The sequence below is a fragment of the Microcebus murinus genome, chromosome 2, assembly GCF_040939455.1.
Source record: "Microcebus murinus isolate Inina chromosome 2, M.murinus_Inina_mat1.0, whole genome shotgun sequence".
In the NCBI taxonomy this organism is placed as follows: domain Eukaryota; kingdom Metazoa; phylum Chordata; class Mammalia; order Primates; family Cheirogaleidae; genus Microcebus; species Microcebus murinus.
Genome location: NC_134105.1, coordinates 7308897 through 7330866, shown reverse-complemented (window position 1 = coordinate 7330866; position 21970 = coordinate 7308897). Strand labels below are relative to the sequence as shown.

Genomic DNA, 21970 nt, shown 5'->3' with positions numbered 1-21970 from the left:
GAAAAGACATGGATAAATTACTCAACACATTGTTAAACATATAGAGGAGAGTCTGTGAATAAATTAGCAATAAGAAGATAGAAAATTATTTTAAAAAGAAAAAGGAGTTGTTAATTCAAGGGTAAAAAAAAGTTGAAAGTAAATAAAAATTTGAGAATTAGGAATAAGCATATAGAAAACTAAGCAGGCAACAACATTAAAAGCATTTACTAACTCAAGGGAGAAAAAACAAACCAAAAATGTAAAAAAGTAAACCGTAGTAACCTATGTGGCTGAGGTTCCCAGTGATACTAACAATAATGTCATAATACTGTAAAAACTGAATACTGATTTATCCAAAATAATGACCTAACTATATTGAAAAATGGGGAGAGGGAACACATATGTATAGCAACAAGAAGTCTAGTGATATGAAGAAAGAGCAGTATACTTATTTATTTACTTTAGAAATTTGGAGGTAAATACCTCCAAATTGAAGAAATGGCCAGAAATATTGAAAGTGGTTTCCTCTGGGGGATTAGGATTCAGGGACAGAGAAGGTGGGGCAATAGATTACTGTCTTTTGTTTTCGCACATTTAGAAAGATTGTGACATTAAAAGTGTGAACATATATTTACTTTGATAACATTTAATTTGAAAGAAAAAATTTTGTTATAGCAAAATAGTTCAGGTCAAAAGTCATAGATAGGTTTTTAAACACTGTTCTTATTAATTGTGGAGTAGACACTAAGTAATATTTATTAAATACATGTAAGGGATAAAGAATAACTGAAAAATCAAAGGATCATTAGCTAATTATATGAACAATTAGTAAAACTATAACGAATTCCTTTGAAAGAGCTGTGATGGACCTGGTAATAAAGTGGAAAAATGCCTATAACTACGCCCCAACACATACCATCACATACAAATGCAATTTTGTTGTTTGCAAGACTAAACAGTAAGTCAAATCACTAATAGAGGGATACTTCAAGAAAGCAATAGGATGCTTGCTTTAATGAACATACAAGACTGATTTAAGAATATCAACACACAAACCAAACAACTTGGTGATTCTCAAGAACCTGGAAGATTCTTGAAAGCAGTTTGTCCTCAATTATTTAAATATTCTCAGCACTTAATACCTTTTATATGCCTGAAGTACAGGAGGAGTTCAAGATTTAGTCAGTTAATAAATTTATACTGTTAATTTGCCTATACTTACTAAGCAACGGATCTGAATATCACAAGTTCAGAATTGGCTAAAGCAAAGTAATGGGGCCACTCAATAGTTCAACCAAAAACATAAAACTCTTTGTGGTTTGCGTCTTTTCACTAAGGGATATAAAAGCACTTTACATTTGGGAACTTGGCCTGTGATGCCAAATTACATTACAGGTGGGCAGGTGCCAGGTATCACTACCCTAATTGTGCTGCTGGGGTCAGTCAGTGAAGTCCAGGGAACTGACGCGCCCTGCCCCCTGTCCACCCTGGCATTACTCAGTGAGGTTACCATGGATTCTGGCCAGGATTCCTATGACCCATACTCCTCATAACGAGAGGTGAGGTTTGCTCTAACGCCCCTTTGAAGTTTTCTGCGGTCCCTGGGATTTTATGATACAGCTTGGGTCACCCCTGCCATTATGGATGTTTGAAGTATGTTTGGGGAAAATCTACTAGGAGCTTTCTCTGGTGTTAACACAGAACAACTGCATCATAAAAACGGCTTTCCACAAAGAGTTCAAAGGAGCTTATCCAAATATTATGGGTTGGTCTTGCTCCACCAACTTTGCTAGGGCAGAGAGCTGAGGTTTTTGGCAACTAAATTCTGAAATAGATACACCTTCTCGATTACCTGAAAGATTCAGGGCAATGCTAACACAACCAAATGGCCTTTTGATAAGATCTTGCACTTTGAAGTAATATGCTCTGTACTTCCTATACTGCTGAAATTAAAATTTATTAGGATGGTAGGTTAAGGTGAAGGACTAAATTAAGTAAATTATTGTAAGAACTCTTACTGATATGTGATAAAATCTTTCCAATTGTTACTTCAAGAAACCCAGTAAAAGTCAGGAGCAAACCAGGAGGGCTGACAACTGTTGGCAGGAAGCCAAAGTGAAGCATCACATTACAGTGGCTCCTATAAGTTTAATTCCAATTAATCTACCATTGCCAATATATGCATACTTATCAGCAAGATGATAGATTATCACCATATTTTCAAACAGACCAGCTTGTCAAAAAAATTAATCAAGTACATGTATATTTGTTGGCTGGTAGCACAAAAGCAGTCACAAAAAGTGAGAAGAGTGGTCTTTTTTTACATTTTTGTAAATCTCCTTAAATCTCGCTTAACAGAAAATAGCTATCTATATTCTCATATCTGCTTCTACATTCAAACTGTTGCAATGTCACATATTGTGTAGCTTCTGGAAAACTCCACTGTACACTCATTAGAGAATATTATAAAAATCATTATATATATATAAATTCGTATCTAAATATATGAAAATAGGTTTGATGTTGTGGATCTTGGGTTCCCCAGGGGGTTCCTAGACCATATTTTGAGACCCTCTGTTCTAAAAGAACCCATATGTACAAATTCTGTGGTAATTAGAAACTGGTTTCCGGTATGTATTAAAGTAAATCCACTAAGGATATAGATAAGTAACATTGTTAACTTGATTGAATTATATAAGCCAAATATAATAAAACACTGTTTCTTTTAGAGTATATTGTGATAAAAATGTTTTATTAATTCAATCTTATTTTTCCTCCATTTGAAAAATTAGAAACTTGCCAAGTTTCAAACTTGGAGAGGCAATCTGGCAAGAGAGTACTAGATAAAATTATCAGGACAAGAAAACTAAGGGTTAATTCTAAGATCCAAACCTATCTTTCCTTTCCCCAAAGCTTATAAGCCATTATTTGTAATATAATACTAAGTCTTTAATTCCCTGCTATTCTTTATGTCTTCTGTGTATCTCAGAATTATCTTACAGTCTGAAGCTCTCTGGGAGCAGGAGATTTGAATCCAAACCTGGATCTTCTCTTTAAGGAAGATTTCAATTTCATCCTGGGCAAAGATGGATGATTCTGTAAGGGAAAACCATGAAAGACATAGGATAGTCATGAAAACCTAAAAATATTTAAATCCAATGCCTTTGCAGAGGAGTTCCACAAATTATAAATGGCCCTTCGTTTTTCTCTAATGCATAAAATATAAATTTTTCTTATGAAGAAATATAGATACAGTTCTATTTTTCCTGAAGTTCAAACCAAGAATCTCAAATGTGTGTCTACATACGTACTATTAAATGTAAGTTATACCAGAGTTTTAAAAAAATTCACTGAACAAAGAAGGGACTACAAAGTTACAATGGCTAGATTACTTAATTTTTTTTTTTTTTTTTTTTGAGACAGAGTCTCACTCTGTTTGCCCAGGCTAGAGTGAGTGCCGTGGCATCAGCCTAGCTCACAGCAACCTCAATCTCCTGGGCTCAGGCAATCCTCCTGCCTCAGCCTCCCGAGTAGCTGGGACTACAGGCATGCGCCACCATGACCAGCTAATTTTTTCTATATATTTTCAGTTGGCCAACTAATTTCTTTCTATTTTTACTAGAGACAGGGTCTCGCTCTTGCTCAGGTTGGTTTCGAACTCCTGACCTTGAGCAATCCACCCGCCTCGGCCTCCCAGAGTGCTAGGATTACAGGCGTGAAGTACCGCGCCCGGCCTAGGTTACTTAATTTTTAAATGGAAAAAGAAAATCAGAAAACAATTACATTTTCTGTTCATTTTCTTTGTGCAAGGACCTGCTGGTTGAGATATATCTTTAAAGATGTGCATGCCTAAATTCAGTTGATTTTTACTTTTGGAAGCAGGATTGTGTGGTTTCCATGAAGTCAGTTAACTCTGTATGCCAAAAATGGCAAAAATTAGACGCTTTCCTTTCTAGAAATGATTATAATGTACCATGACCAAAAAAGTGTTTTTTATTCTTAACAGATAATCTTGCATAAAAATGAGTCATGGGATTTCAGAAATGGAAAGGCTTTTCTCAAATACATGTGCGCATGAACACACACACTTTGCTTTTTTTTTTTTTTTTCCAACAATAGTTCTGAGCTTTCCGTAAGTTTTGTTATAATGAGAATGGCATCATTGGAGGCCCTTGAGTGAAAGGGGAGTGCGGTGTTTAGAGTTCAGCAAGAAGGAAGAAGTCTTTCTCAGAAATAGGATTTCTCTGCTGTGTTCCTACAAAAGGAATTTTAACTTATAAGGGCATGAAGGACTGTTAAAATGTTTCTTAAGAATATCTTATCCTATAATTTCATTAGCTTAATTTCGGACCCAAGTGAGACATCCAATGCCATTAACACAGATCTTAATGCTGTTTCTTCTTCTGGGGTTGCTCAGGTAGAAGGAGGAATGAGAAAATGATCCATCTATCTTCAAGCTTTTTCTAGAAAGACCTGGTATGGCAAGATCAGGGAGTGAGAACATATGGCTCTCACCTCATACATACATATGCAAGGGTGAGAGGAAGACAAAGTAGCTGCCACTGTATCCACTGTGCCACCTTTGGATAACATGGGAGAGAGATGATACACTGGCTATCCCAAGCAGCAGGTGGTTACTAAGCCAACAGACAATATGCCCAAAAACAAAACACAGAGCCCCAGGGTCAAATATGCACTAAGTTCTAGCTTTTTACCCTTACCAATATACATGTCTTTATATCAATGCTACCACAGTCTACATTACCAATACCCACGTCCTTATATCGATGCTACCACAGTCTACAGGACTCATCTGGAAGGAGTGGCTTGAACTTCTTAAACGAGCATGAGGCAGCAGCCACAGGATGGCACGGCACATCTTTCTGGAAAGTTTTGTTTTACTAGGCATCAATTAATATACTTTCTTATTAAAACAAACATGGAATAAAATTATAATACCCATTTACAGTTTTAAGATAAAATAGGAACTTTCAAAGAAATGTTGAACTTGCTCTGCCCCCAGATACAGGGAATTGTCAGTCTACTATTCCCTGCCGTAAATGGAACACTGGTGGAAAAACTGAGGTACTGGTGTATCCTAATAAACATTTTAATTTTTACTAGATTTTTACCTTTGGACGTTCCCTAAAGGCTCAATTCAAGCTATTAAGAATTCTGCTTGATGTCCTATGTATAATATCAAGTATGACAAATGGCTGCTTTCAGAGCAGAACAATTAAAAGCAGTATTGCCAAACTAGAATGAAAGAGTTAGTTAGTGGACACATTCCCTAAGTTCTCTTTGCAGACTTTTTTCTGACCTGTCCAACCTGACTGCATTCAGGCTCTAGTGACACAAGAGGGTCCCTTTTATCCTGGAGAGTCATGAATAAGGTGCAAACACTGTCACAAAAGGGCTTTTCCTAAAGAAAATCCATTTCGATTTCACATTTAAGAGGCTATTAACGGAAAGTGTCTTTAACAAATTTTCGGTGACGTCTTGGGAATGTTTTTACTGAGAAAGTCAAATATGCCCACCATAAATCTTTTCCGTGAGATCAACCAAAAGCTTACTCAAAAACTCTCAGAGCAACTGGAATTTACATCTGCGCACAATACAAGGGTCCTGGGATTCCAGAACATTATCAGTCCTGATGGCTATATTCTTAAACATTGATCCATCATTATCTTTCAAATTCCCCCTTCCTCCTTATCTAACTTAAATAAGAGATAAGCTCCAACACTCAGGAGTTTTGCTAAATTAGTTTAAATATTTCAAGTTCTGCCAACTCCACTTCTACCCTCCTTTCTGGGTCTTGACTAAAAAGGTGAAGAAATATTTTGGAGGAAACCTCACTGTCCGGCTTCATAAATCTTCATCTGCTACTTCCCTAAAATGTCATGCACCCCAAAGTTTACAACAGATGGTATTAGGAGAAACAAATAAGCAAATATATAGCACAGAGTCAGACATTCCTCTCTTTTCAAAGGTATTTTTGCCTTCTTTTGTGAAATGGCTACTCCGGCGTCTCTACAGCTTTGTACTGAATCATCTGTTCAAGTGCTACCATCAGATACCACCACCGCATTTATGCAGAGAACTGGACACTCGCCCATGGCTTGGTGCCTTGCTTTGGCCTGGTCTGTTTGAAGGGTGGCAGGCTTTTCACATGGCTTCATGGTTTCAGTGGCACCACAAGTGTGGCTGCATCTGTGCCACTTTCATAAACTTTACTTAGGAACAGACATATGTGGCCCAATACACGTAGACAAGAAGATGTAACCTGAGCCAGCAGAACGTTGCCTTGGAAAAGGCTTCTTATTTCAGTTCCAAACCACACATACTTGTACACTTAACAAATGCAGCGGGGGATATTGGTCCACAGCATTCGTGTTGAGGCCAAAGGCTCTGCTGTCCTCCGCCCTCTTCTCTCCCCTGCCCCCACCTGCCTTCCTAAGAACTATTAGGTTGCCTAGAAATATCAGAGGAAAGTTAGGTGGCTGTCTTTTTGGAATGCTTGCACACTCCAACAAGAGAAATTGGAAGTATTTTAATCTGAAAGAACATAAGGGGGGGTTCCCTATAAATAAAATCATGTTCAAATAAACACAAAAAGAAGCCAATGTTTCCTGTAAGGCAACTTTTCAGATGGATTACTGGAAGGAGTATTCTTTCACAGTTTTATGGCTTACTTTGCTATCATCTGCTTAAAATTTGGGTCTTTTAAAACATAGATGCTAAGATCTAAGCCTTCACTTGGATGAAATATTACAAAGGAAGCAGAAAGTCTCATTCCAATTGTAGGCTCAGAGGCAGAACTCTTGGACTCTTGGGTTCTATTCCTGGCTTGGTCCCTGGGCTCAGGTCAACCATCGGTCAGAATCTCACTTCTAATCCCTTCAAATCATTTGTTAGTCCCTGTTGTCTAAACAGTGGGGAAAAACCCTGAGTAACACCCCTGGATCCTGTTCAATCAACTGGGATAGTTGGAGATGATTATAACTCACTTCCAAGAAACCAGGGTGATTTATCCCTTGGGTAGAACCAGTATGTTCCTAAGAGACACAGTGTCATCAGAACAAACTGGCACTGAAACATTTCTCCACCTGCACAAGATCTCCATGTCCCTTTAATATGACTCAAAAATTATATTGCCCAGCAGTTTTATAGTTCTTTATAGCTTCCACATTAAAATAACTCTGATTGGGCTTCAAACCCCTGAGAGGTAGAATAAATAGACAGGTATATTTATCCCCAATTTATAGATGAAAAAACTGAGGCTCTGACAGGCTAAAAGACTTGACCAAGGGGCTAAAGCTAAAGAAAGGGGCTTGGGACTCTGACCTTTTGTTTTCCAGGTCAAGTGCTCTCTTCTAACACATGGCTCCTCATGAATACCCTACTTTTGGACCTGAACAAATGGACTGAGGGAAATTGGTACAAGGGCTACTTTTTATCCCTTCAAAAGAATCTGTAATGCTTCTTCAGTGCAACAAAGGACACTGTGATCCACTGCGGTCCCCAATTAGCATCATACGTCCCACTCAGCTCTGGTAACTTCTGCCATGGCTCTGCCACTACTGACACCTCCAGGAATAGAAAGGGCATATAAAAGCTTAATCTCCTGCCTCTGAGCACCCATGTCCATAGGCCCGTGACTACCTGGCTGCTCCTCACTTATCATGCAGCTTTTGTTTCTAGAAGAGTGAATGGTTAGGCAGACAGCTGTTCCATGAAATCAGCAGCTAAACTTAAATTAGGCTCCCCAATTACTGTTTGCTTTGAGGCAAGCTGTACAACTTTTCTGTATCTCGGGCGCCTCATTTACATGGAAATGTAAAAATTCAACGGGCTGTGATAACAAACGACCAGTGCTGGCAGTGACTGGTTCCACCGTGCCATCACTAGGTATGGCTCTCAGTGAAGCCTGTCCTAGAGGGTGTGGGATCCTGATAATGCCAAGGTGGCAGGCCAGAGGAACCAGAGAGAGAAAAATGCATGATGGCCAAGACACTGAATCATGTCAGGGTTTATTTAGCTAATACGTTAAATCTTGAGTCAGCAGAGAAGAAATTGTGCAGCATGCCATAACTCGACACTAACTGATTCTGACACACGTGCAAGAGAAATCGAGGACCAACGAGGACCACCAGGCCCAGGCAGTGCAGTGCCATGAAGCAGTGCTAGGCACAGACTCAGAAGACGGGACAGGTGTGAGTCTGGCTTTACCATCTCCCAACAACTGTGTGGCTGTGGATAAGCTACAGCACTTCTCTGAATTGTCTTATCCTCATTTGTAAAAGAAGTATGAAGACTGAGTGAGATTGCACATGTGGAGGCACCTGGACCATGCCTGGCATTTAACTGCTGAGTCCCTTCCTTCTGGTGTTGCACTCACAGTTCCCTTCTACCTGGAATGTGGTTCTCCCTTCTCATCACCTGGCCTACTTCTGCTTCCATTTCATTCAGGCTTCCTCTTCATACCACGTCCCTGGAAGAGCCTGTCTTGACTACACTGACCACCAGGCTAGCCATCTTCCTCTTCTAATAATACAGTCGCATGGCACCCTGTAAATCTCCTCTTTGTCATTTATCATACTTTTATCAAGTAATTATTTACCTGTTTGTTTTATGTTTGCTGCCCGCCTTGATCACATGCTCTTTGAGACTAGGGACAGTTTTGCTTTCTGCTCTATTCCCAACCCTGCGTTCATGGGGAAATTTTAATCAGTATTTACTGACTGGAAATGAATGGATGACAGATATGTACTGGCTGACACTAAATCAAACCTTCCATGGCAACGCTGGACAACTGGTAAGTGACAAGAACACTTTCTGCAGCGTGTCTGGCTATGTTACTTATGCCCCTAAAAAGAACGAAAACCTCATCAAGACTTTCAAACCGACACTGTACAAAATTCAAGTGATTTCTGTCTAGTCAACATCATTAAACTTTACAGCACAAAATAATCTTTACAAATGTTAACACATATACCTTAAACCCTTTTTGAAACAAATCATTCAACCCCTTGGCCATTTTGAGATGTTAAGAATAAGGACGGTCCTTCAGGAACTCTCAGGGGTCTTCTGCTTTAACGAACTTCATTAAGTCCTGCAACCTTAACGAAGCACTGCAAGTGGACTTCTTGGGTTTTGAGCAGAAATGGAAAAACTAACTGGAAAAACTTCTGAAGCCTGCTGACCGCCTGCCACTCAATGCAACTTCATAAAGGCTTCAAAATATACTCAAGGATTGTTTTAGCTTTGTATCTGAGAATAGAATGTTACTTAACTAAAGTAAACTCTACAGCTCCTTTTTTTAAAAGCAGCTGCTTCCAGATGGAAGACATTCTGGCAAAACACATTGCGTGGCTCCAGTCTACAATCTAAGCATTTCCCCTACTGCAATAATGTGTCTTCAGTAAGGTTTCCTGGTGACAGACAAATGGATTCACTTTAATTGGGGATGATTTCACTTCAAATCGTATTTGAGGGAGCGACAGGGTGTGGACGTGGCCCAGGCCCTAGGCATTCTAAAAGGGCACACTAATTCACACAGAGAACATTATTATCCAGGCAGCAACAAAAAGCCTTTTGGGCTTAAGGTGAGTCCAGCTTGGCTGGGAACTGCAACATTCATTATACCCCTTATTGATAAGACTCCCCAATTAGTCACTCTGGAAAAGAGGCTAAAATAGGCCACTAAAGCGAATAGCTAAGTTAAAGTGGTTGGATTCTGTGGGATTTGGAGCTATATGGGCTGTCTCTGATTCCCAGTCTCAGCTGATATCAAGATAAGATACAGGCTGGGCAGGGTGGCTCAGGCCTGTAATCCCAGCACTTTTGCAGGAGGAAGGATTGCTTGAGGCCAGGAGTTTGAGACCAGCAGGGGCAATTATAATGAGACACTGGATATATATGTCTCTCATTAAAAAAAAAAAAAAAAGGCAGGACAGCATCCCACGGTAGAACTGCTAACTTGCATGGGGGACGCGGAAGTTTTCTTTATGAGGTTGGGGGACTGGCTGGCACTTTCAAGTAGAAGGCAAATTAAGAAGGAGCAAATGCACATGATGAACTGCAACTGCAGGGATTCTAGAAGTATGCCATGGCCTAAGAGCAAGAACCCACACTATAACCTGATAGTTTTCTTCATAGGCATGTAGGGATACAGTCAGCTTGGTGAAGAGGGAAGCTTGTAACAGTGTAATCCTACTTCCAACCTCTCTCATGAAGAAAAATAACATCGTATACTAGAAATATATCTGAAAAAATTCATGCCAGGCTTCTGCACCTCATTTTCATGCATTTATATTAGGCCAATAAGAAATTTTCGTTTTAAGTATTCAGATTAAGAATCACATAACTAAGGCAGAAAGTATATGATTAAACACATCACTATGGATTAGGAGAAGCAGCAGACCTGGGCTGGAAATTGCAAAAGCCACTCCCCACCACAACCACTGACCTGGGGCCACTGAGTGTGGCTGTGTCTCTCACCGCCTGGGCTGTTTCTGATGCAAAATCCAGGGCACCTGCCACTGGCTTGGTTACAGTGCCAACAAGCCCTTTCCCAAGGCCAGATATAAAACCGCTGACACCCCCTTCTGTTTTCACACCTTCCACTGTCGAGGTTATAACACTGGTCAATCCACCAATGATACCTAGTGAAAAAGACAAGGGCTATTGTAACCTGGCCAAGGACAAAAGCAATAGCATTTAAAGCCAAACCCCTCAATTCCATGCACCTGGAATGCTAACTTAAGGGCATTCTGTTAATCTCTGTGCCAGATGGGCCCCAAGATGGGCCAACTCAGAGACAGCAGATGGACCCAGCAGATTTGCCCATTAAGTCCAGCATCAGAGGATATATATTACATCATAGTCACAAGTAAAGCATCCTCCAGTTAAGAAAAATCAAAGAAAAGCTGAGAGGTTAACAGTGGCCATTTTTTCAATTCTAGAGATGGGCAATTGAGAGAGGATACAGACAGAGGATTATGTCTAGGAGATAAGAAAATGAGGCCTCTGGTGAAAGTTTGAAGAAGTTGGAATCCTATGAAACATAAGGCAAAAAGATAACTAAATACAGTCATCCCTCAGTATCTACAAGGGATTGGTTCCAGAACTCTCCACAGATGCAAAATCTAAGAATGCAAAAGTCTCTGGTATAAAATGGCACAGTATTTGCATATAACCTATGCACATCCTACTGTAGACTCTAAATCATCTCTAGGTTACTTATAATACGCAATACAATCCCACACATTACTTCATTTGCGTGGATTCAACATAGTTCTTGGCCCGTATGGCAAATTCAAGGTTTGCTTTTTGGAACTTTGTGAATTTTTTTTCCCCAAATATTTTTGATATATGGTTGAATCCACAGTTGTGGCACCTATGGATACAGAGAGCTGACTGTATAAGTTTTCAGTTTTCGAAGAACACTATGTGATTGGCCAACACAACTAAATGTTTGAAATGGGGCAGAAGCAACTGCATGCTTTGCTGAAATCAGGTGTAGGCAATCACAGTGAATGATGAAGCCTTCATGAAGGCCACCCCCAAAAGCTGCCCAAACTAGCCAGGACCCTCAAAGGACCCTCAGTTCCAACCCACATCAAAAAGACATTCCAAACATTTTCAAAGTCGACAGCAATGGCTTAAAGAGCTTCAGAAGAGGCCAGATGTTGGCAAAGGCTGGAGAGGTCACAGGCATTGCAGGGAAGAGGCAGGCCCTGTCCGGGGAGCATTTCCAGGACTTGTGCCAGGGACACTCACAGGATGTTTACCCTCTGACAGTGGGGGTGTGAGGAAGCTCTCTAGACTCTTCAGCTCTAGTGAGACAAATTGGTAAAGGAAACTCCTTGGGTGAGAATGTACTAACAATTCACGTTTCTTTTGGATTCTGGGTCCATTTGCTCCAGTAAGTCAATATCCCTTCCCAAACTTCTGAGTTCTTGGCAGAGCATGGACAGTACAGGACTTCGGACTGGGACCCGAGAGACAGAACATTATTGAATGTTCAGGTCAAGCAGGGCCTACAGAGAGAACTGAGCACAACTCCCAGTTTTGAAGCCAAGGGGACTGAGTGGATTCTGGTCCTCATCTTTTAAAGGTCTTTTCATCCCCAGGAAATAATCTCACTCTAGGCTATTGATTTCATATAACTCAGAGCTCAACAGATTCTCTGTGGCTCCTGGGGAGGCTGTACTTATTATTGGAATAATCCTTGCTGGGAGGTGATTTTGCAACCTTCAACAAATCATCCATTTTCTCAGCACATTTGTGTGTTCAGCTAGAAAGTGAGGACAGCTCTCTCTTCATACTCCAAGGATGTTGGCCAGATAATGGCAATTATACAAAGCATTTTATAGTCACTAAGAAAGTCCTCTAATATTCTGATGCATCATCATTGCAGTTACCAGAAAGAATAATTAAATCTTTAACCCAAATGATTGCAGAACAGTCACCTTAAAGTCCATAAAACAGATTACTTTCAGCCAAATTTTTCTTTTAGCCTGATGTCACCTTGGAGACTGCCCCCTTTACAGTTGGGCAGCCTTAGGAAAAGCAAAGGCATTTTGATCCGAAATACCACTAGGAAAATTGACAAACAAAAATCCTATCCTAAACATTGTGTCCTAAGCACAAATAGAAATATAATTTTTTATTATGTATATTCCTTCCTCTTCCTCCAAATGCAGATAATCAAGACTGATTGGTCTTGATATGACTCAGATAGCTTCAGATGATTCCTAAGGATCTGGTACAAATAGTTCAAGATATTAAGCATCACTATGCATGAGCTACATGCCAGGTGTCATGTGAGGTATACAAGAATAAAGATGAATGCAAAATGCCCTTTCTGCTCTGCTGGCATTCACAATCTATCAGAGAGCAGGGTATACACAGCTGGTGACATACACAACCCAGAATGCCATGTGTATTCCACCTGTCATTAATTCTAACTGGGATAGCATATCTGGGGAAATGTCACTGGAGTTGGGACTTACAGGATGAGTAGGATTTTGACAGGCAAGGAAATGAGGCAAAGGAGGAAAGGGCAGAAGGACTATGAGTGAGGAAGGACCTGGAGGCATGTTTGGGAAGCAGCACATAGCTTTGCGTGCCTGAAATGCAGCATGGCTTGGGGATGGTGGTTGGGAATTGGCTAGGTTTATATTTTCAAGGGCCTTGAATGCCACATTAAGAAGTTGTTGAGAAAAATGCAACAAAAGGCAAATGAATCGGAATTAAACTATTAAAAGCTGGAATTCAAACAAATTCAGAGACTGAACACATTCATGCCATCACCTATATCTCTTAGGCATATACATGGATTTATAATTTTGGTGAGTGCACATTTATGCAAAACTAAGAAACATCTGGGCCCTAAACTGGCCGCCAATTTCTCATTTCAACTTCTTTGGAAGGAATGATCAGTAAGTAGAAGGTAGAGTCTTGAAACAGCAGTTCCTTCCAATTCTAAGAAGAGGTTCAGTTGAGTATACCTCATGACACTTGGGAAGAGAAGCCAGGAAGGAACTGCAATGTGGGGAAGAGAAGCCAGGAAGGAACTGCAATGTGCACAACAATCTGAAAGTGAATGAGGAGTTCTTGCAGGCTGTCACATTTCAATTGAAAGGAGAATGAAATGAGAGAGCCTGGAAGGCTATTAGGTACACCAAGATACCAAGCCAGGGCTTCCTCTGTTGTCAGCTTTCTTTTTCATATTTGCAGTCGGAAGGGTGCAACGGCACCCCTGAGGGACTGAGGCAGAAGAGCCTGACATCAAGTGACTTACCGTGAGCCAGGCCGTGGATGCCGGCTACGAGGTGCTCACCACTGGTGGCTGCGTGGTATCTGATGTACTCCCGCTCTGACTGATGTCGATTGTCCATTGTCTTCCCTAAGCCATCTGACAATGTCCCTGCGAACTGGAATGAATTAAAACAGTAGAGTTTCAAAGCCTCAGTACCATTTTCACTATTTTAATTATTTTAAATAAATACTTTCCCTTGCTCCTAGCCAGGATTCAGTAAATAGTGATGAGAGAGATTAATTGCTGAATTACATATGTCTGTCCCTGGTGGGTGGTTCTCAAAAATACTGGACATATACAAACTGGAACACTTAAAATGGGGACACTAGACTTGCAAAGCAAACACTAAAAACCTCTGATGACATTTACCTTCCACAATACTACTGCAAATTTACTGAAAAATTAAAAGTAAACAGAATGGCCTTGGGGGAAAGGTGAACTTTGGGATTCTATGATGGTAAAGACACAGGCTCTTTGCTCTAAGAATCAGTGGGATTCAAAACAGAAAATGTGTCATATTGTTGCTTTAGGGTTTGGTATCAAAATTTTGGAGAGATCAACCTTCCCACCTAATCCCTTCTTTCATTCATTCAACAATTACCAAGTGCCCACTGGGTGCCAAGCTCCATTTATCAACAGAAAAAAGTTAAGTAGATGAAATGATTAACAGGTTAGGTCACCTTTCATAGGAAGCAGAAGACTTGAACTCATGACTTTAATGCAAACCCACCCTCTCCCACAAATCAGAGAGATTTTATTTATCCTGGCATACGTGACAACCAGAAAAGCTGTCTCATCCATCAAAGCCGGATAAAAAGGACATAAAACTCTGTTTTGTCACAAGACAATTTGAAAAGGTTTAAAGTGACAGTTAATAAACCACAGGGTACTTATCCTCATCATTCAAGCATAAAAAGAGAAGGATATCAAATATATAATTAACCTTCTCAGGAAGGATCTACCAAAACAAGTGGTTTAAGTGCCAATGACCCAGGACTAACCTTTTAGAAAACTCACAGGAATGTTACTTAGATATAAAGCTTGGTGCAAAGATTCAAGGCAAACAGCCTGCCTGGAAGACTAGCACACTGGGTAGCCTTCTGGGGGCCTGTTTCTTTCTGGTTTGGCAAGCCAGGGCTGGGGTGGTGGTAGTAGTGAGGGTAGGATAGATCAGATGTGCCCTGGAAACCTTAGGTTTCTTTTTTATATATACACATTTTTTTTTTTTTTTTTTTTTGAGCCAGGGTCTCGCTCTGTCACCCGAACTAGAGTGCAGTGGTGTCATCATAGCTCACTGCAATCTCAAACTCCTGGGCTCAAGTGATCCTCCCACCTCAGCCTCCCAAAGTGCTAGGAATACAGGCCTGAGCCACTGTGCCTGGCCCTCAGGCTTCCTGACACCAGTGACAGGTGAGTTCTGGGCACTGAAGAGGGACTAGAGAAAGGAGCAGCAATTCCATGTAAAGCAATGGCTCCTGGAGCAAGCTATGGGAAGACTCTCTCCTTCTACTCAGTGCTCTTATGCTCTGGGGCAGTAATGACTGACCTTTCCAGGGGTACAATCCCTATCATTATTTGTTTGATTTTTGTCATACATTCCCCATCACTCCCTGTCTAATTAAGAAAATTAAAGTTAATGAAAATTAATTTTACAACTTCCTTTAGGAAACTGTAGACACTATGGGGTGTTGCAAAACCACCTTAAGTAGGGGCTAGAGTCCCCAGTGGAGACCCCAGTGGAGAGCCACCACAGTGCAGGGGAAGGCCCACAAGCTTGGGGGCATCTGACTGAACCAGACCCCAGTCCTCTCTCAACCATCTGGTAGCTACATGAGCCTGAGCCTCCCTCTGCATCTGGAGAAAGGTGATAGTACCTTCTTTGTCATATGGCTGAAAGGATTAGAGACAATGGCTCAGGGTCTGGCATCTAGTTAGCATTCTTATTGTTGTTATTAGTCAGCTACTAGTTCAAGGAAGAACATGATAACCCAGCAAGCCGGAGGAAGACGGCCAAATAAATGAGAAAGAACTGCCCGACAGGAGCCTTCGCAGACCCCTCTGAGAGCAAAAATTGAGCCTCTTCCGAGGTCACCTGTCCAGGTAGCAGCTGAATCGCGTTGTCTTTCGAAAAAAGCCTTTCGAAGCTTTAGAATTATGCTCATGTGCACTACAGTTTAACACAATAAAACCCTCTCTTTCCAGCAGATAAACACCAGCCTTCAAAGTAAGTTTTTGTAGTGGTACCACCTATAAAATTAAAGTGGCGAACTTCATGATTTCCAAAATCCTTTCCAGTTCTGAAAGTGGAGATCTACGATCCAAGGCAGAATGTCTTTATTAAGCACTTACTCTGGGCCCAATACAGATTTAGGTACTGCTCAGGACACAAACAAATAAAGCCTCGGACCCTAGCCTCAAGGAACTGACAGTCTCACTGGTAAGGTGACAACATATGTGAAATAGCCAGTGACAAGAACCTGGAACACAAACTATACTAACCCGGGGACCCAGAGGGAGAAAATGTGACCTTTGTTTTGGAAAGAGCCAACCAGAGCCCCTGCTATGCTCTGGAGTCACATAGGTTGGCAGAGTTCTTCACTCCGGGTCTGGACAAAGACACCTCTCCCCGCTGCCTCAGAAGCAGCGAGACCGTGGTCATGTGAAGTGTGTCCATGCCCTGTGTGTCTCCGAGAGGCACGTGCTCCACCTGAAGAGGCCCAGGAGCACCCCAGCTACTCTCAGGGTCTTGTTCAGATCTTTCCCATTCCTCTCAAGCTCTTATTTTCCTTGAGAAGAGAGATTTCCTTGGAAGAGAGATTATGTTAAGGTGCTTTTTCCCTATCTCTGGCAGCTGACTAGAAGAAGTTAAGAATTCCCATAATACTTTCCCCCTTAGGAGAGTAAGGGAGAATAATCTAGGCAAACTGCTCAACACTACTCTCTCGTTTTCTAACCCCCCTCAATTAAACAAGTCTACTCTCCAAGGTTTGTGAGTGAGCCCAGGCCAAAAGCTTCATTTCCAATGCATTCTGCTGTGCAGCCCCAGCTCCCCCTGCACTGACTGGCTCCTGGGTGCTCTCTGTCCAGTGACACTGCATTGGCCCAAGGAGGATGGGATGAGATGGTCTAAGAGACCACTCTTCCCTCCAAATGCCGGATTCTTCCACATGCTTCTCAGCTGCCTCACCTTTGCTATACAAAGGTGCCTACATCTAACTCAACTTACTTGACTGTAGTAGGGCTTTCATCTGAATTCCCACTTCTCTGTCCATAAAAAATTACTTCTGCAAGTCAACTGGACTTGTCCTTTGTCGCTTGTTAATAGTCAACTATTACAAAAGTCTTTATTCCTTAGAGATATGGCTTTGAGAACTCAGAAAACTTGGGTAGATACTGAAATCTGTGATCCAACCAAACTATCGATGGGAGGTTAATTGGATTTTACTGGGAGAGATGTTTTATAGGAATTAAAACAAAGCCCGCAAGATGACAGGTATAGTGGTCAAGGGCAGGGCCTTGGGCCAGTTCACTGGGTTCTGAGTATTGAACCCAGGACAGCACAAAGCATGTGGCCTCCTTTGACTGTGGGAGCACGTAGTCATCCTTAATTCCACCTCTCATTTCCCACCTCTATGGGAAGGTAAATCAGACCCATCCCTTATTTCTCACACAAAGACAGTGTGAGAACACCTGGGTCTCAGAGGGAGCCGATTCCAGCAACACTCAGTATGGGTGCCAGCAACACTCAGTATGGGCGCCCTCTGGCCATAGTCTGCAAGATGGGAAGCATTATCTCATCCAAGTCCTCAAATTTGAAGATGATAATCAAAACACAGCAGAGATACCCACTAGAGCTACATTATGGGCTAGGGAGTGGTTGCCCAGGACATCCTTCACACCCCCTCCCAACTGCCTTGTGACAAATGGATCCTGGAGGCAGATATTCAGATTACCCAAACAGGAGAAATGAATCCCAGAGGCTGAAAATCATCAGGATGTGAGTGAGTACAATTCACTGTGCATCCAGTCCACCAACCAAGGGATCCAACATGCATGCAGCCCCTACATTGTGCCGGGGTGGAGACTGAGACTCAGAAATCAGGAGTGGTTTCTGCCTCTTGCCTTCAAGACCTCAGTTGGAGGTATATATGTGGCATAACAGAAACACAACCACACCTGAGTTCAAACTCTGACTGTGACACTTAATAGCTATAAGGTCAGACAAGTCACTTAACCTCTGTGAACCTCCATTTTCATCTTACCTACAAGGACTCCATAAGGATTAGATAATACACGCAAAGCATGTAGCACAGAGCCTGATACATATGAGATGTTCAATAAAAACAGTATTGAATTATCTAAATGTGAACTTCTTCATAAGCAGAATGGGAATAACCAGATTCTGCAGGCTGTCACCAGGATTTAACCAGACAGCACAAGCGTCTGGCATGATGCATCCCCCAGTAAAGCGGAAGCTATCTGGAGAGGGGCATAAGAGCACCAGAGCAGGGAGTGCCTGCTTGGCTCTCAAAATGGGAAAACAACTAGCAACTAGAAGGTAATCTGTAGATAATTTGTAACTGCTCGTTATAAATAATACCTCAACACCAGAAGCATCTACAGAGACTTAAGTCAACCTAGTTCATTTTGTTGCAATTTCAAGTCCACAAAATACTTAAGGCTTCAAGTGAATGTTGTCTCAGCTAAGATGAAAAAGATTTCAAGGAACAGAATGTCCTTCAAAAAAATCTGCTATTACACTCACAAAGACAATGATTTTCCCCTTTCTTTCCCTGTAGGTAGCTTAAATACACGCCATCCTTGTTAATTCTGGCCATAGTCCAAAATCATTAACTTCTATAAAAGCAATATTTTCAGAAAGGGGGTAAGAATCTCAGAAGTACTTCAAGATGCCAGTTCTACTGAATGGCTAACACACAGTGTGTGGCAACACCCCACCTTCTAGAAATAATCCCATTATCTATACAAATGGAGACATTGCAATTTAGCCTAAGTTTGGGGCCCAGCTCTGAAAAGCTGATTTTATAAAACCGAAATTCAAGTAGATGCTGGAATGGTGCAAGGGGAAAAATTCACGCTGTGTCCTTCTGTTCTGTCATATCAGTTTTCCTGACCCTTTTATGATATTCAGCAAGCATGGGATGCCAAAGGTATTTGGCCAGTGTAATAGGATCCTGGGCTTGAATTTCTCCCCCTTCTCTTGGGTTCTTCTTTCAGTTATTTACCTAATGGAAATTTCCTCTTTAATATCCTTGCCCCACTGAGTAATTGCTGGTAGCAATATCTTCCTTGTTACCAGGGCAGATGGTGACCACATAAAACAGGAAAAGTGAGAGAAGTGACATGACTCTACAGCATGAAAAGTTTTATATTCTAAGCACAGATGCTCTTTAACTTATGATGGGGTTACATCTGGATAAGCCCATAGCAAATTGAAAATATTGTAAGCTGAAAATGCATTTCCTACACCTAACCTATTGAACATCATAACTTAGCCTACCTGACTTTAAGCATGCTCAGAACACTTACATTAGCCTATAGTTGGGCAAAATCATCTGGCAATATGTTGCACTGTAGAGCATGGGTGTTTACCCTCATGATCGCATGGCCTACTGCTACTGCACAGCATCAAGAGAGAGTATCAGATCACATCGCTAGCTGGGAAATGATCAAAATTCAAAATTTGAAGTATGGTTTCTACTGAATGCACATAGCTTTTGCACCATCATAAAGCTGAAAAATCCTAAGTCGAACCATTGTATGTCAGGGACCATTTGTACAAGGTATAGCTACAAATCTCAGCTACTAGTACAGCCTATTTCTATTAAGCATTGCCTGCAATAAGCTATGCTTGAATTCAGAAAACCCAACTATATGTTGTGTTTACAAGTAAGGCTGACATGAAATTTATAGGGCTGCTATAATGTAGTCAAACAGGCAGGAGCAAAGGAGGCAAATCTTACTTTGTCACTTACTAAATATGCATCCTGCTTAACTTTCTGGAGCATCAGTTTATCCATCTGCAAAAGATTAATACTTTCTACTGTAAAGGGATTGCTTTGAAGGGTTAAGAAGATAATAATGCAAAATGCTTGGGACAGTATCTAGCCATCATTTTTTACAAGTTTTGGGCATTAAACTTCAGAATATTCTTTAATTTTGTCAGTATGCTACTAAGAAAACCTCCCTCAAGTCATATAAGGCCTAAGTAACTTGAAAACTAAAGTCTTCACCATTTCCTCTTTTTGATGTTATTAAAATATCCACAGTTAAAAATTATTCTCAGAGTGTGAATTTTGCCCCGATGTTGAAGAAACCTTTTGTGATACTTATAAACAGGGAAGAGTTAAGGGAAAATGTGAATCAAAGAGCAGTGGATATCTATTATTGATAAAAGGCGAACCAAACAGTCTTCACTCAGCCAAATAATGATGGGGTGAGGAGACTGGGGAGAGATATTTAAAAAAAAATTTTTTTTTAAAAAGGCATGGAACAAGTTGAGGTTTGGCAAGAAAGAGATGGATTTTGGATTCTAGATTTCTATCCACCAGAAGTGGAGCGGGTTTAACTGTTTTCAGTTCTACTTGGTTATGGATTATGCATAACCCTTAAGGCAAAGAGAAAAGGGGAAAAGAACCTACACAGGAGACCTTGAATAAAAATAATAAAGACATTTTAAAGCTGGGACCGACATTCTACTCAAATAACATGCCTAAGCCAATGACCTTGCTTTTAGGGGGGGAGTGGAGGTGGGGGTCTGTAGAGATCTAAAAGTTCTCCTACCCTAAGACATACACCATGTTGCTATTTCATGGATAAGCACTTATCAGGCAACAGACACTCCTTTTCAGTTAAGAAACAAAGTTATCCACAGCCACCCAGAATTATCTCAGCACACAAGGTCAAAATGCATGCAACAAAGTCAGACCTCCTCAGGACTGTCACAGTGTTTTAACTAGCCTAAGACACAGGCCTGTTGAATTGGTTGAGTCTCTTGCTAGTCTGCAACTCTGACCCAGTTATGAACTCAGATGTTGTTTCAGATTAATCTGGAAGCTCAGAGTGGTTTGAAGCACTCCCATAACAGGGTTTTGCTTTTTCTCTAAAAAGGATTGCTGGAATTTGCTATAAGGCTAAAGGCACAGAAATAAGCAAGATGTACAAAGGTAGAATCAAGAAGACTGAATTTCAACAACAGACAAGTAGTCAGGGCTTAGTCAATTCCTATTTTCCCCATGATTTTTCCATACTAGTTATAAAGAATTATGTAGGGAAGATAAAGCTTTAAGCCCAGCTGTAGATGGAACTGTGTCCCACCTTCACCAGCTAGGACTCACTGTTGGCTATTTTGACCGAAGGTATAAGTGATCATGTTGAGGATGCCAAGCCCCACTTGTCCATTGCCGAAAACCCTACGAAGCATACAGAGGAGTTGAAGGTGGGTTTCCGCATAGTTAATGCTAGCCATAGGTAATAAGCCTTTACTACCCTGGCAGATCTCCAGTTTTGCCGTCCTAACAAGGTTTTTCAATATACACCAGTATCTCCTGTCTTGGTTCTGAACCAGGAGCTAGATTATGACGTAGGAAAAAATTCCCCCTGTGGTGGTCACATTATAATGCCTGACTTGGCAGATAAATTATTTCAATTCTAGGAAAGCACACCGGCTTTGAAAAACAGAGTCCCGATGCCAACTCTGTCACTAGATTCAGCTGGGGGAACATGAGCAAAAGATACATCAGGATCTGCATCTTCATCTAGTAATATAAAACAGGGAGAACACTACCCACAGAGTTACCCACTGAGACCTTGGATATGAAAGCACTTGGGAAGAAACAAAGCAAAGAGTTATTATTACAAATCCTACTTTCTTCTTGTGAGCGGGCTCCCTGTGCACCATCTCTTTCTCCCCAACCGAATCCTGCATGTCTCATCCTAAATTACAGGAATCACCTTATGCCTATTCTGGAACAAAGGAAAGCACAAATGCATCAATTACAAATAGACTAACATCTCAAAATACAGAAATTTAGAAATGAAACATGACATTCCTCAACAGAAAAGAAGCTCAAGTTTATCTCCTCCTTCCTAGTCACAAGGACTCCATTCTTGCAAAGTACTTTGTATTTCAAATGAATAGAT

General features: G+C 41.0%; 1 protein-coding gene across 4 annotated transcripts in view; it reads right to left on the bottom strand.

Moving 5' to 3' along the window:
* VPS13D (vacuolar protein sorting 13 homolog D) overlaps positions 1-21970 on the bottom strand; it is a 256274-nt gene that overhangs the window by 42411 nt on the left and 191893 nt on the right. For all 4 annotated transcript variants that reach the window (XM_020281677.2, XM_075994141.1, XM_075994149.1 and 1 more), the window contains 2 exons: positions 13790-13922; positions 10451-10646 (listed from right to left, as the gene is read on the bottom strand). In XM_020281677.2, the coding sequence (XP_020137266.2) occupies positions 10451-10646; positions 13790-13922 (329 nt within the window). The remainder of the gene's footprint in view (positions 1-10450; positions 10647-13789; positions 13923-21970) is intronic.